Source organism: Cygnus atratus, chromosome 2 (genome assembly GCF_013377495.2).
Source record: "Cygnus atratus isolate AKBS03 ecotype Queensland, Australia chromosome 2, CAtr_DNAZoo_HiC_assembly, whole genome shotgun sequence".
NCBI classification, from domain to species: Eukaryota; Metazoa; Chordata; class Aves; order Anseriformes; family Anatidae; genus Cygnus; species Cygnus atratus.
In genome coordinates, this window is record NC_066363.1 from 16,981,129 (window position 1) to 16,997,081 (window position 15,953).

General features: G+C 38.9%; 1 protein-coding gene across 1 annotated transcript in view; it reads left to right on the plus strand.

Annotated features, from left to right (window-relative positions):
• MPP7 (MAGUK p55 scaffold protein 7) overlaps nt 1-15,953 on the plus strand; it is a 150,179-nt gene that overhangs the window by 80,247 nt on the left and 53,979 nt on the right. The window contains exons 5-6 of the mRNA XM_050708827.1: nt 5,650-5,727; nt 10,274-10,354. Coding sequence (XP_050564784.1) covers nt 5,650-5,727; nt 10,274-10,354 — 159 coding nt within the window. The remainder of the gene's footprint in view (nt 1-5,649; nt 5,728-10,273; nt 10,355-15,953) is intronic.

Below are 15,953 nucleotides of genomic sequence, written 5' to 3' on the forward strand. Positions count from 1 at the left end.
CCATGTGCTTTTCAAACAAGGGCTACCTGCAGGCTCTGAAGCTTGCACTGGGCCATGATAGTATAATATGTGTTCTCAGCCTACATGTCGTGTTTAACTTCTATGCTGATTCCTCATAAAATTAAATTAGATTGGTCAATACACGCAACAAGTAAAAATCAGTAACCATTCTTTTAACCTACTGTGTTTATGAAGTTTAGGTTTAGTGCTTGCTCACATTTTTTGTAAGATTGAAAGGTGTGTGGCCATTGCGTGTGTACCCACAGACTGGAGTACTAATGTAAGTATGAGCTTATGGACTGCAGGGTAGTTGCAGTTGGCCTAAATGTGGTGATCATCAATAATCTGTATTTAGAAAATTGCAAAAGGAACACAGAAGCAAGGAAGATGAAGATATATTTTTGAGATGGAAAAGAGAAGGGGAAGAGAGGACAGAAAGACGAAGCTGAACTCACAGTATAGAGGAGAAGGGATGAGAATGGAAAAGGTTGTGAAGACTGAAAGGGAAAAAGCTTAACGTTTGCATTTTTTGAATAATTTTTCATAAAAAGGCTTCTATTTCTGTTTTGGAAATTTGTTTTACTTTGATGCACAGAACATTTAAAACTCCATTAATTCTAGCAGTTCTTGGTGTCTTTAGTGTAGCTCACTGGCACTGAGGAGAAACTTTTTTTTTTTCCAAACCAGCTACAGGGAACTCCTCTCTCAATTTGCTGACAATTTTAATGTTTCCTTTAAAAACATTCTGTTCTTACACGTGTAGCAGTAGATCCAATGAGCAGTTAAAGAATGTATTTCTGTAAGTTCAGAAAAAGGAGATGACATGCCTGATGTTGCAGTTCTTGTGTGGATCCATCTTACGGGAAAGTGGTCCATTTTGGAGCTCAATCTTAAGGTTTCCAGAAACTTCATAGGTGAAAAATTTTCTGTTGGATTGCTGATAAATCTTGGACTGTAATACAGCTACAAGCTACCCTGTATGGAGCCAGCTGTGGGGTTTGTGGCTTCTTTGAAATGACTGCATTGTTCTGTAAAGCCTTTCAGAAAAGTCCTGCTAACACAACTGTATCAGACCCCACTAAATACTGGTAAAATTATTCTTGTATAGAGGGGGTTCCTTCCCAGAAGGAGCTGGGGTACTGGAAACTGATGTTACTATTCTGTGTACATACTTATCCCCCTCCCCTGTGTTGTTTTCAGCCAAAAGATGTTGGATCTGTACCTGGAATGTAAGAAATCTGAAGGAGAAGTTGAGCTTCTTTGGTAGGATTCTTTGCTCAAGATACTGGCTCTTCTGACTCAGAAAGCTATCTGTGGCTCTTGAAATAGTCTGGGCGGGAGACACTGCAGAAAACATATTTCTCTTTAGTTTGTTACAGAAAACCTTAATTCAGTCTCTCTGGGAAAATCCAGACACAATTTCCCTTGCCTACAAATGTGCCAAAATTGTATAAATTTGCAAATGATTATTCTTCCCTCTTGGGGTATTTCTCCAAAGTGGATTGTCAGTTTGTGCAGAGCCTCAAAAGTCTATCCAAGGTACCCCACAGTGAAAAGGATAGGTAGTCATAAATAAACTATATCAAAAAAACAAAACCCCACCAACTTAGCAGTCTGTTTAGCAGAGTGACTTTATATGTTTTATTTACAAAACTCTTCCTTTAGCAGACTCGGTCTCGTCTGCAAAGAGGCTTTCAGGGTTCCAGCTTTACACTTAAATGTCAGAAGAACTTGAAACGGATGTACTGTATTTTCTATTTTTTTAAGCATGATACAGGCTTGGACTCCCCATGGGTTTCTGCTATAGGGATGGCAATAGCGTTAAAATCACTGGGCATCTAGTATGGCCACAGAATACAAGATACATTTGCCTTTCACATTAAATAGAATTCTTTAGAATGAAGCTCAAATAAATGGTTGCGAATATGAAATGCTTTATCTTACATAGTAAACGCTCTCTCTTCTACCGTATTGAGTCCACTCCCACTTCTCTCAAAGTGTTTCAGGATTATTTTAATCTCTACTACTGTTTAATTTCATTGAGTGAGATTTCCAAAGGGGCAAAGTACCTGTACTGTCCTTTTCTGCTTTTCAACTGGATTTGCAGAGCTTGAACCACCTAAAAGCTTTCATCAATGCGGTCACTAAATCTACATATTTAAAATTTAAATTCTAGTTATGTAAGGATTGAATTTTGGAAATATAATGTTAGTTGTGGATATATTAGCATGATTTACAAATTTCATATTTGGGAAAATAATTAGCTGAAAGGTAGTATGTGGAGAAGTTGCCACAAATTTCAGCAGTGCACATCGCAGTTTTTCTGAAGGTGGTAGTCATAAATGCAATCATCCGTCACCCTGACACCATTCGGAGTCTACCAGGTGAGTTTGCAAGTGTGCCCTTTCATCCTTGAGAGATAACAGAGATGAAAGGCAAGTGCTGCACCCACCCTCAAAAAAAGGCCAAAAATACTACGTGGGGAACTACAGCTCTGTCAGCCTTACTGTGATCTGTGGGAAAATCCTGGAGCAGATCATCTTGGCACGCATTTCTGGACACCTGGAGAGAAGAAGCTTCCTGAAAACATATCTTTTGCCTCACTGAAACTTTTGCTTTGTCAGCTGAATTGCAGCAAATCTCCTGTCTTACTGCATTCAGGAAGCTATTATGTATAAGTGCTGCATATATTACGAATGCATCGGTTATCCAGAAGTTAGAGGTAGGCGGTATCTGTAGGAGAGCAGTAGGAAGTAGCATTTTAATGTTATGATGGTAATTTTATACTGATCTGAAAGGTAATCCGTGTATTGTGCACTGATTGCAGCTTTGTGCACAGACCAGAGGGGTTTTTTTGTTGTTGTTTTAAATTTGCTTATGCAACTCCTTCAAACTACAAAGAGGTGAAAGACAGATTTTGCCACATAAAGATCTGCTAAAAAAACACACTAAGATTAATTTAGCAAACAAAGCAAAATAGTACCCATTAAATCACATCAGATGTTTTTAGAAAGACACCACCTGTACTGCAGCTTGAATGGAAGTGTGCTGAGTTTGCTGTGTCTTTTTCCATAGAACATGTAACTGAGGCAGTCACAAGGTCAGTACAGTAAACTAATAAAACTTCCACTCCGATGTAGCAATACCTGCTATGCAGAACCGGTTCATAATTACAGCTAGATTTTCCTGCTTACTTGATTAGCTTCTGTTGTTTGCACCAGATTTCGTTAGGCAGTTACCCTCCACAACTCCACCGTAATCAATTAAAATCATAATGATTTCCCTAAATGCTTAGCTGAGTTCTGATATCCACTGTTAGGAAAACAAAAACTGGTTTTCAACCTTTGGCTGGTCATAGGCAGAGCCAATAATTTGTTGAAGTTGCATAGTACGTCCTCTTAAAATCCTATTTTTTCTTGCATGGATTTACAATTTTATTACACTTTTTCCAAGAGGTTGTGCAAGAATGCCATGGCATCTTTTTAAATTTCACTGGTAAGGACGCTTTCAGGTTGTCCAGGGTAAGAACAGCTCCATTGGAAGTGGCTCCTCTATTTTCTTTGAGCAAGTAGAAGGTAGCAGAGGTGACTGCTTTTAACCTCGGAGTTGACGGAAGCTCAGCCTGGATAAAATCAAGATGTTGGCTGAAGCAATCAAAAAATGATGGATATGAGACTTTTTGATTTATTATGCCTTTTAGTTACTCAAGTTCACAGTCTAAGTAAATCACAAATTTCTGCTAAACTCAGGGAGCTGCAGCTCCTTGTTTTGTTTAGTTTCTGTGCTTTGTAAGCTAGAAATATGAAGTTTTCCAGTCACTTATACTTTATGTCACATCCAATATGGATTACTCTTACTTCTCAGAGTAAACAATGTCTACATAAGCAATGTAAAATTCAGACTCTCGTTCCAGAGAAAACAGTGCTTTGCGCTGATTTTCTAGATGAAGCACTAATCCTGGTCAGAATGGATCCTTTTACAATAGCAACTGAGCGACTGTTTTGTCTTCGTGCTTCACCTTGGCATTTCAGAGCTTTGGCCTCCTGTGGCAAACCACTTGGAGAACCCATCTTACCCGGATTACGGAAACGATGAAGGAATCAACCGCGACTTAGATCTTGTTACGGCACATGGCGTCAACACAGTATCAGATGGCCTTCACTTCAAGGGACCTTTAGTCCTGTAGTCTGTAGGAACAGACGTGTTATGGGCTGTTACGAAGCCCAGCAGGAAACAATAAAACCAGCAAGCATCATTTGCGTAGCATGAGCTTGTCGTGGGTGTAGTTAGGAGTTAGGTTGAATCCCAAAGAAAGGGCTGGGGAGAAGAGCGAGGGAGTCCTGGGGAGTGAGAAGAGCGAGGATGCCGGGTGAACAAGTCAGTGGAGGAAAAGCAAGTGTGAGAGGAGGGGAAGCTGGAGGAAATGGTGCAACACGGACACGAGCCAGTCAATGCCGAACGCTGCTGGTGTGCAGCGAGGACTGCTTGGGCTGCAGCTGTCCTGGCTGCCCAGCCACTGAGCCGTTCCTCTCCCAGTGGCGCGTTGGGAAGGGATAAGGTGTCGTCGGGGTTCCCATACCCCTAGGACACGAGGGGCTCCCCAGCCGAGCTCTGAGCCCAGTGGTCCTTGCCAGACCTCCTATTCCTCGCCTTGCCAAGCACAGAGGTTGTGTCTGCAACTCCTCCAACCATCTGGAGGCCATGCCTCCTTCGGAGGAGCGGGGCTGCAGCAGTGCCCTAAGGGTGAGGTGTGTTTGCATCAGTTCAGACTGCTGTCGTCTTTTTTTCTTTTTTTAATTTGAATTCATATTTGCATATCTGTGTATCTTGAGGAAAATCGTGTAAATGAAATTGAATGTTGAATATGTTACTTTATGTCATTCTGAAATAACTTGTAAGAAACTTTTTAGAAGCTTTAAAATATTTTGGCTCGTTTAAGCTTTCACACTGGAAAAAATCTAAATTTTGAAATGCATGACTTGTGGAGGAGGGAAGAGGCTGTATATTTAAATGATGGTATATCCTTTCCCCTTTTGAAAGAACCAAAGCACACTGCATTTTTAATGTTGATGACTCCTCATTAAAAACTTTAAATGCTCCTAAATGACTTCAGCTCGCTGAAGGACTGCCTTTTTCTTTCAGATGTGTTAGAATTCATATTAGCACTACTTTGCCCTTGTTTCTGAATTATTTTAATGACGGCAGCCACTCCACCAAGCTGTCTGTCAAGATGTGGGTGGCAGGCTATTATTTCACTTCATAAATCATAATTTACAGTTTTTTTTATATCCATCTTGGGGATAAACACTTTATGCTTTGTGTTTTCAGCAGCAATATAAAATGTAATTGATACTTAAAGCAATATGTTAGAAATATGGACATAGAGAGCTGGGAGAGAAAAATCACAAATGTTTAGTTTTTCTGTGGGTTGGTCTACATACTGAGCATTTTTTCCATCTGATTTCATATTCTTAGCACTTCAACAGAGGATGATGATGAATTACATGTACATGATTGCTGCCTGTAGGTTACTATAAGGATGTTTCTCTAGTTACAGACACTCAACAGATCAGTTAGCTCAACGGGGGTATTTTGTAATGGTTCTCATGCTGCTAAATAAACTTATCGTTTTGTGCTATTGTCTTCTAGATCCATGAAAAACTGCATTATTATGAAAAGCAGAACCCTGTGCCCATACTCCACAGTGCAGCAGCCTTGGCAGATGATGTAAGTGTCCCCTGCTGAGATCACTGGTACCAAGTCTCCCAAAAAACTGTCTGCAAGCAGAACTCCTCATAGTGCAAACATATGTATGTAATCCTCTGAGCTGAAATCATAAGAAGCTGCAAATGTTTCCAAAGGTGCTGTCATCACTGGGCTTGTTGCTGATATTACTTTGATTTTTATTCACTTGCCTGTTATAAAAACATTGCATCTTAGATAGCCTCTTGTTCTGCTTTGGTAACTACGTAATAGAAATTACAGGTTGGGATTCTACTGGGAGGGAAAAAGCTGTCAGCTATTAGTGTTTTGAGAAAGTCACAGACAAGAGGAATGCTTTGGAAAAATAAAGACAAATGAGATAGCAGTACTGCTGACAGAACATGAAAAATGACAGATAATACTACAGAAATGAGGCATATGAAATGCCTAGGAAGAAGGCTTGTTAAAAAAAAAAAAAAAAAACAACACAAAAACTATTTAAGAAAAAGTACAGTAGTGATTTATGGATATTGGAGCTTTCCAAATTACCTTCATAACCAAAAAATAAATTGTAAAAGTGGTCGGCATTGATGGAGTAGTTAATTTCCTGTTACTATAATTTTTATTTTAAAGAAAAAAAAATCCAACCTGCCATTTCTTTCTATTTGGTTAATTCTACGATTCAGATGAATTGTGCACACACCTGTATAAACTATGACTGAACTTGAGGTAGGCCAGGACAGAGAAATGTTTAATAAACTGTGGTTTAGGTGAAATCCAGAAATCTTTGTTGCACCTGATGATTTCAGGTTGTTTTTTGAAAAAGGTAATATGTGTTAGGATCTGTTTCAAATAAAGCATGTTGGAAACTTCAGATACATTATAGATGTTTTACAATCTCAACTATCTTTTGCTATGATTGATAGTGTTTGATTTTGAAATTAGGCTAATTGTTAATGTTGTGAATAGAGAATGATAACATTTTAAAGAAAAAACTATATTAAACATTTGAAGTCTATTGGAAAAGGGATATAACATAATTTAATCACGTTTCAGTAGGAGGAGAGCTATATCCTATAGCATACTAGGTATAATAATGCATTAGCTTTGACATCGGGCATATATTAGTAATATTTTTTTAACCGTCAAATAGCTTTGAATAATGTTGATAGTAATTTTGAAAATTAGAAAGCTGGTTGAAATTCTCTTCATTAAGTTCCTGATGACATATTAATAATCCTTGTTAACATTTGTGTTACGGATCTCTGGGCTAAAATTCTTAATAAGAATCATTTCTTATTTTTGGATGCAGAACTTAGTTCTTAATATTTTCAGAAATGCTGAGCAACCTCATTCTTTGTTCAGCTCCATTTAAATTGTATAGTGTTGGAAATCCCCAAATTGAAGTACTCTGTCACTCTTCAGTTAAGAAAGGTCAGGATTTTTTCTACCCTGTGAACGTATTATTATGTATATATGGTAGTATTTTTAGAATGTACACGTGTTGGGACATGAATATCTCTAGACATCTGCCTATTTTTTTAAGCACAGCTGCTTTTTAATGATCCTTTTGCAGGCACTTCATTTTTTCTTAGGTGTAGCTGAGCAGCTGGTTTCAGGGGCACCATCCCACAGACCAGGGATGTCCTCTAGCAGCTGAAGTCAGGCTAACGTTTTGCAGGATTTGGTATTTCAGTAGTTATCAGCAACCTTTGAGGAAGTTAATTTACATGCAGGGTGTTTTGTAACTCCAAATCCCGTGGAGTTTTGGGATTAAAGTGTTGTTCAATTTTTGGCACATTTCTCTGACTAATTGTCAGCGTCAAGGATTGAAAAGCATGTTGATGTTGACACAATTTTTTTCAACAGGCTTTAAATTAGAGTTTTTTCCTAGTGATAGTAGCTGTTCTATAGTTAAACAAAGAAGGAGATATTCTTATTACCAAGTGTGTATTTCCTGTTTGATTTAAAATCTAAATTTGAGGTGTTGCTAATGTAACTAAAATGTTTAAGGACTGTGGTTTTATTCTTCCCTTTGGTATTGATTTTTGAATCAATTTCAGAGATAACAGTTGTGTGTAGGCTTCTTTTCCAAACATTTTCATTTTCCTAGCTGCCATCCCTTCTCACTCCTCACCACCAGTGATTCTTAGACTGATTTTTCCGTCAGAGATTCTGTTTGAGTTTTATTTTGAAGCAGCAGCATCTGTTGCAGGACTCTTGATTCGATGCAAATCAATTAAACATTGCTGGAGCTCTGGGTATAGACTATACATAACGCCTCTTGTACTGACAAAAGAAGTCAGAACTTTCTCAAGAAACTTTAAACTCTCAGGTCCCGGTGTTCCCCGTATCTCCAGCCTCACTCAAATCTGTGTCTCTCCACTGTTTTGGTTTTTCCTCTCCAGGAGAAAAGTCAGAGCTTTTCAAAAAGACCTTGATAAAATGTTATGGTTCCTTCCACAGAGAATCCTGGAAGAGTTTCTCTGACAGCTCTTCCTGCAGCCTTTGGCATATGAGGTGATTAGCATGATATCAGTGTACCCAAAACTCTCCATATAGCTTGTACAGCTGCTAGCAGCTCTCACAGGTCTCTGCATGTCAACAACAACAAATAAAAAGCCAGACCTGGACTGCCAGAATCCCAGTAAGCAGCTCTGGTGATACCTGTCCGCAGATCTGGCAACACAGCTTTGTCTTCCTGCTTTTCTGGACAGCACAGGGTATTATTACACAGAGCCTTTAAGACTCTTATGGAAATATTTGGAAAACTCTTGTAAATGATGTGAGTGCAAACAAATTTTTAATTTTTTCATCTCTGAACAAGTTTTTTTTTTAAAAATTATGACAAGATTCAAACATCTGTTAAAGCAATAACAAAATATTCTTTGCTTTTCTCATTGTTCTAAACATTATGTACCTGCATTTATGTTTGTACCACCAAATCAAATGCCAGCTCTGCTGAATTAACAGCTGCTTCTACACATTTCAACTGAGAGAGAAATGCTGAAGCAGTCATTCTTGTTGAGTGATTACCACTCTTGATCAATAAAACACAAATGAATAGAATTTATTCTGCAACGAGTAGTACAAGCTAAAGAATGAAAAGAGAACAAAGGGGAACCTGTGTCATTGAACTGCTGTCATTCCTAGAACAGATTATTTTCAGCTTCGCAGATCTTTGCAGAGCTTTTCATAGAACACGCAGACTAAATTGCAGGCAGATTACCTCAATACTTGGCTTAGAAATATGAAAATATTTCATTCTGACCTTTCCTACAGTGATTGTTTCTTAATCTTTCTGTATTAATGCACAGATATTGTTAAGATTAACTTTGATGTGTTTGTGATGAACATTTTTGTCCACGAATAAAGGCTAGAGGAGTGTAGGTGATCAATTCTTCTTTCAGTTCTGTTGGTTCTGTGTTAATTTGAAGGTTAAAAAAGAAGTATTCAAGCTATGTTTGATGTTGTCTATAACTGTTTCTAGACTTGTCTATTATATATAATTATGCTCAATGTACTTCTCTACAAGTTTATTTTGAAAATTTATATAACTGCAAGTAAGACTTTAAAATCAACCTAGATGAATAAAATTACTTGCGGCAAATAACCAATCTTTCTTTGAGACATTTTTATGATAGTGATTTAGTGCAAAGAAAATAAGCGATTATCTGAAATCACGTTTTGGATTATGAGCCGTGTACTTCAGAATTTTAAACCAAAGTTCAGTGCTGTGAAATATGTTTTACTTTTTCCTCCTTCTGGAAAAATAGTTGACGTCTGAAATCCTGTAGTAAAATATGCCTCTTGAGTCCAAATTAGTGGAGAATGTCGTGATAAGAAAAACTAAAGACATGAGCCAAATAGCCATGGGATTAAATGTTAGACTGCTGCTCTATTGTTCACCAAACCACAATTTTGTAATATAACCAAACATAAATTACCGATCTTGTTGTTAAGACAGAGTTTGTGCATTTTAGAGGCTTGAATTGCTGATGACCTGTTACAAACTATATTATGATTAACCTGCTTCACGTTTAACAAGCTGGTTCCAGTGTATGTGTAAACATAATAAAAGGTTCAGATTGCTTGCACTGTAGGGGCACTTTGCTTTCTTATCCTGCTCCTAAACAGCACAGCTACTGTGGGTTTTTGGAAGCAGTGTGGATTTCACCACCTCATTCGAAACAGTTTTTTATAGACAGTGTCAAAGTTTGATCCAGTCATTTTTACAAGCAGTCCTTTGTCTGCACGCGAAGGGCCATTCACTTAAATGAAGTGCTGGGATTTGCCCTCATTGCTATAAATCAGAATGTGATCTGGCTGCACTGTTGCCAGAAATGATTACTTGTGTTAAACTGAGCCGAAAGGCCTGGCTTAAATCTGGTCCGCTGAGGGCCAGAAAGAGAAGCACGGTGATTGATGGTGTTTTTCTTCATGCTGGCTTCTGTTTGAACACACTGGAAAGTAATAACCTTGAACAAGATAGATTCTAGGTTGTCACTGATGCACTGGGTAAAACAATGCTTTCCTAATGGTCTCTGTGTCAATTCAATCTCCCCCACAGCTGGCTGAGGAGCTGCAGAGCAAGCCGCTGAACAGCGAGATCAGAGAACTGCTGAAACTGCTGTCAAAGCCCAATCTCAAGGTGAGGATGTGTTGCATCTGCAGAGAGCTGACTGCATGGGCGTGTGCAGATGCTTTCTAGGGCTGCATGGGTTTTTGTCTGCTGTAACAAATCCATGCCTTTCCAAGAAATGGACGCAATGTTAATAGGAAATACGTTTTATGGAGAAACACCCTTAATGTTGCCTATGGATTATTATGCTGTTACTGATATTTGTGAAAGGAAATCAGTGGAAAGCCATTGGGTATTTGCAACACATATTCCAAAAAGGAGGTGCTTGATTTTTCTTTTTTAGCTAATTTTTATTGCACACTTTTCATACATTTAGGTAAAAAGTGCATTTACTACCAGATCATCAGTCATGTCATTGATTTAATCACATGGTGCATAAATGCTATGACCTGGCACTTAGAAAGAAAGTTCCTGATGTATGTTATTTCCAAAAAATTATAATCTTGAAAACTTTCTGCAAAAACCCTGGGGTTCACTGTAGTGCAACTGTCAGTAGACTATAGAACCGTAGAATCACTCAGGTTGGAAGGGACCCTGGGAGGTTGTCAAGTCTGTAGTCCAGCAGTCTGCTCAAAGCAGGGTCAACACTGAGTACAGAGCAGGTTGCTCCAGGCTTTATCCCACCAGGTCTTGGAAATGCTTGGGAGCAGACATTCCACAGCCTCTCTGTGCAGCCTGTTCCAAGGCCTAATTACCCTCATAGTAAAAATTGTTTCCTCGTAGCCAGTCAGAGCCTCCCCCGTGTACTGTTGTTAATGCACACTATCACATTATTTTTCCACTGTGAAGAGAACAAAGAACTCAGTGCTCTAGGTGCATTTTGCAATGCTAATTAAATGAAGCAGTTGATAAGTTTAGAGGAAAAACTGTGGAAAGGAGCGCTTTTTAAGACACAGTTGCTTCTTTATATTCCCTGTAAAACACTGATGTCAAAACCTGACATTGTGATATCTTTAAAGTGCTACAAAGTTTTAAACCAAAGATCAATAGTACCTCCTTTTTAAAGATTTTTGCACTGTTGGTTGTTCCCTAGTTTGCAAAGTGACAAGCCAGTTTTTCTCTGAAGGGGTAAGCAGTGGCAATAGCTTAATACAAGAGAAAAAGTCGGTGCATTAAATTGCAGAGATTGTAAGTGTCACTGCAGGTATTTCCTTAGTGACTGTTCATGCATGTCACACTTCTGAAGCTTTAGTGTACTGAGTCTGAAGACAGCTAATTTGCTACTACTGCGTTTCTCCCTCTCCTTCTCCCTTTCTCTCTCTATTTCAGTATCCCTCTCTCCTCCCCTTTCTGTCTCGCCCCCCTCACTCTCACTTGAGCTCTCTCATTTCCTCACTGCTTTGCTGTCTCTCTGTCTCTCTCTCAATCTCACTGTTATGTTTAAGTTGTTAAATGCAATGTAGTAATCTTAGTAGGATTTTAGGTGGAGAAGTGTCTTATCCTCGCTATAGTTAATGTGCTTAACAAGTGCAGTAACCTAGTGAATGTGTTTCTTGGCTACAGGAGGAGGAAGTGGCCAGCTGTAGGGTACCAAGCCCTTTGCATGGTCAGACTGGCTTAGCCAGCACAAGACACAGGTTTCCCTGTCCTGCATGGGTTGAAAGCGTTTATGCATGTTAGGGGAAAGAACTGGCAGTATGCCTGATATTTCTCCCATCCATTATTTTCTCCATCCACCATCTCCTGGCAAGCATCACTGGGAGAGATGGTGAACATCACTGCCCTCTCCATCATGTTGTGCACATGCAAGTATGGATGGAGTCACAAGCTTTAGGTTTAGATGCTTTCGCCTGCTCTCTCTTGGGCAGGAAGGGAAATGAACAAAGGAGTTGGGACTCAGTTTTTCCAGTTGTTCATGTAAGATTGTCTTGGGTTTGTTCAGTTATATCTGAGCTTATGTGCTACATTGCAGAAGATTTTCTAGCCCTTCACTCCAGGCTGATGCCTGGAGAGGGTTTGTTTCTTCCCATCTAGATTCCTGGGGCAAAATGATGTCTAGAACAACTCTTTTCCACACATCTGAAATCACTTGGGATAACTGATGTATGTTTTCCAATGATGCTGGGTAGGCTTTATCTGAAAAATTGTATGGCTTAATTTGGGATTGACTTAAGCTGGCTGTGTTTTACTCTGCAGGGGAAACTTTCCTCTCCTGACCTGGCTTGTAACTACAGTGCAAGCTGGAGCCAGCAGGAGCGCTTCCACTTTCTTCCAGCTCTGTTGTAACACGTTCATGGCATGGTGTGGAACGGCTAGGATTAGTTTACTACACTACATCACTGCTTCCAGACTTTTGGTTGTGCAAAGGGACAGGTCTAGAAAGGTGACTGGAACTTCACAGGTTTGGTTAACATGCAGAAAAAGACTGGGAGAGGTTTCCAGCAACTGTATGATTTAGATTAATATTTACATATTCTCCTTTTGGGTTACAATACTGTTTTGTTGAATATATTTCTGAGTGTTTGCATCTGATTTGTAAAGTTTTTATTGTATGTGTAAAGTTTTTATTGTTTCATGGTTTTCATCCATAACAAAATGTTTTAAATAAGAAAATAACTTTTCTGAGACATTTACATTTATCAGACCTGAGATTTTCAAAATGTCCTAAAAGTTATTCCAAGGTTTTTTTGAATGCATTTTCTTTTGGGAAAAACAAACGAACAAACAAACAAATTGGGTATTGCTGGTCTTTTAAAAACTGGATGCAATGTCCAGCTACACTGCGTGTTTTTTCTTGTGACATCCTTTACCATGATTATATGAAATAACAATGGTTGTGTTTTATCTCACCTGATTAAAACAGAACACTGAATGTAGAGCAGAGCATTTAGCTCCAGGAAGAAATCAAGTGGATTTGTTTATCTGTGTGTAAGATACTGCATTTGTGTTAGAGATTTAAAATACAGTTGCAGAATCCTGTGGACACAGGCCAGCAATGTCTATTGTTTTTAAATTCCAATGGGTAGTAAAGACTTACAGTTTACATTCAGTAGGCATGCTTTACCTTGCTATGGCTAACAACAAGTGGAACAGTATTTCTATACCTTTGACCATGAATTGAGTTGAATGCAGTGTTTCCAGTCCAGAAACGTATCTCTTGTTCTCATTATCACTCATTCAGAAATCATAAATACAGCAATGCATATCTTCAGCCCTTGTGTGTCATAACCCCAAACGTGCAATCAAATCAGTTGAGGAAGATAACTGGTACGAAATGTGTGTGTATGCAGCTATAACAGGTCTACTGAGCTGGTTGTTAAAAAGTTGCTAAAAAGAGTTTAACTTGTGGAAGTTAGAATGATGATAACTGAGTAGAAGTGGCTGTATTGAAACTTACATTGCTGCACTTGTGTTCCTTATAGCAGTGCAGTATGCGGGGATTACTGGGATTTTATTTGTGTGTTTTTATTCAGTTTCAGTAAAGCATACACCTTAAAGATAAGCCTAGCAGGTCAGCTGTAGGCAGAGTAAATTCCCTGCAGAAAGCTCTGGGCCGCCCAGGCCGGCCTGCATGCCGTGCCGCACAGGGCCTTATCTTTGGGCCTCCGCAGGGACATCTTGGGGCGGTTTGAAATGTGGGCACACTGGGCTCGGATCTGCTTGCTGGAGGTCTTGATAAACATTTCAGATTTCCGACAGTGAAATTTCTGTCTTCCACTGCTGTTTTACCAGGCAGTGTAACAGTGGCACTCACAGACCCTTGGTGTGTTTCAGTGACGCGTGCTCGGCGGTCTCTGTGCCACAGCAGCCCCTGCACTTCTCCTCTCTTCCTTGGGTCTCACAAGGCAGCCGAGGCCTTGAAGCACCCGTGGCTGCAGTACAAAGCTTGCTGGGCGCAGATCCTGCCTCCTGGCCTTTATTTTGACTGTGGTGGGGCTTCTTTTCATCCTTTCCATTTGTTCAACCCAGGAGCTGGTGCTTTAGATTAATTGTGTATTAGTCTGTGTGGTGTTATGCCAAACAGCTACCCACCACTTTCATTATAAACACTGGGGAGGAGGGTGTGTTTGTCATAACCTCCAGGGAACGGGACTGTGTTGCTCTCTGTAAGCTTTCATTCTGTATAAATTAGGGTGATGAGCTGTGTTTAAAGGTGGTAATTCCTGCTTCTGGCTGGAAGTGGAAGACTGCAACCTGCTCCTGGCTTTCTTCTCTGTTCCTGGAATGACTTTTTAAGACTTTCATAATTCCTGACATGTAACTATGAATTAGATTATTTTTCATCCTCCTTCAAGCTTACCTTGCTTATTTTATGAAGGAAGCATTTAAAAGATGGTTTATATTTTCAAGATTTGTGTTTTACGTTCCAGTTCTGTTGATGGACAGGGCATTTACATCGAAGTTACATGATTTTATACATGGTTGAATAAAGCACAGTGAGGAACTTTGGTATCATACTGTTTTTCATGTAAGGAACAAGTGTCCCTTAGCATGCTCTTCTAACGACAACAACAAAGTTACTTATTGTGAGCTGTAAATACATCACACATGAAGTTTGACATAACCCTAAACACGTCTCTTAAAGAAGGCTTAATTTTCTTCTTTCTATATTTTCTGTAACATGAAAACTAGAATATATAGCGAGGTTATACATGAGAAAATGATCTTTCTGATTTAAGGGAAGATGCTCCTATGTGTTCTTTTATAAAATATGAATAATAGGATAAAGAGGTAAATATTCTCAGCTTTAATAGTTTATAATTTGGAGAGATTGAAGGAATTTATGTGATAGGAAACAGAATGCATGTGAAGAGGGGAGTTGTACAGAATTGTGAAAGTTATATCAGAAAGTTTAAAAATGATAATGTATCAAGTAGCTACCGGTGCAATTGAGAAAGACGTGTTAATAGAGTAATTTGGCTTTTTTATGAAGTATTGCTGTTGTCTGAGAGCACTCATTTTGGAGGAAAAATTAGGTGAGATAAGTAGATACAGAATATTTTATTTTTCATTGTTATGCAATTGCATAAATTGGAATGAAAATATTGAAATATATATAGGATTAAAATGCTTGGAATATATGAATTGGAAGACTGAGATTCAAGATACCAACACAAGGTAAAAGGGAATTTAATTCCAGACTTTAATGGGCTTGTCACAATCAAGTTAGCAAAACGGTCTTATGTGTCAGCAGATGGGAGCGAAAGTGGGCAAAGGAGTTGCTGTGTCAGTCATGTGGCAGAACCCCAGAGACAGATACCGTAAGAAAGCAGATTTAGTAAATATGAAAGATGATCAAACTAAGAGTGAATGAGTTCAAGAAGCATTAGAAAAGAGATCAGATTAGTAGAAGAGGAAAGGAGCCATGTAGCTTGATGGAAGAGACTAGGAAGATGAAGGTTTTTCAATGAGCACTTGGCAGGCATGTCATGCAGTATTCTGCTAGGACAGATATTTGTTTTCTTGAGCTTACAGCTGGCTGAATTAACCTATGCTCTAATCTATTTATTCATTAACAGTAAAATTAAACGATTTTTTAAAAGAGTAATGGTAGGATTTTGATCCAGTATACTTTTTAACCAAAGGTGAGTTTAAAATATGGATGGTGTCTTTCTGTCATTTAAACATGACTACATGTTTTGGACTCTGGAAAGAGGAGTTGAGGTGA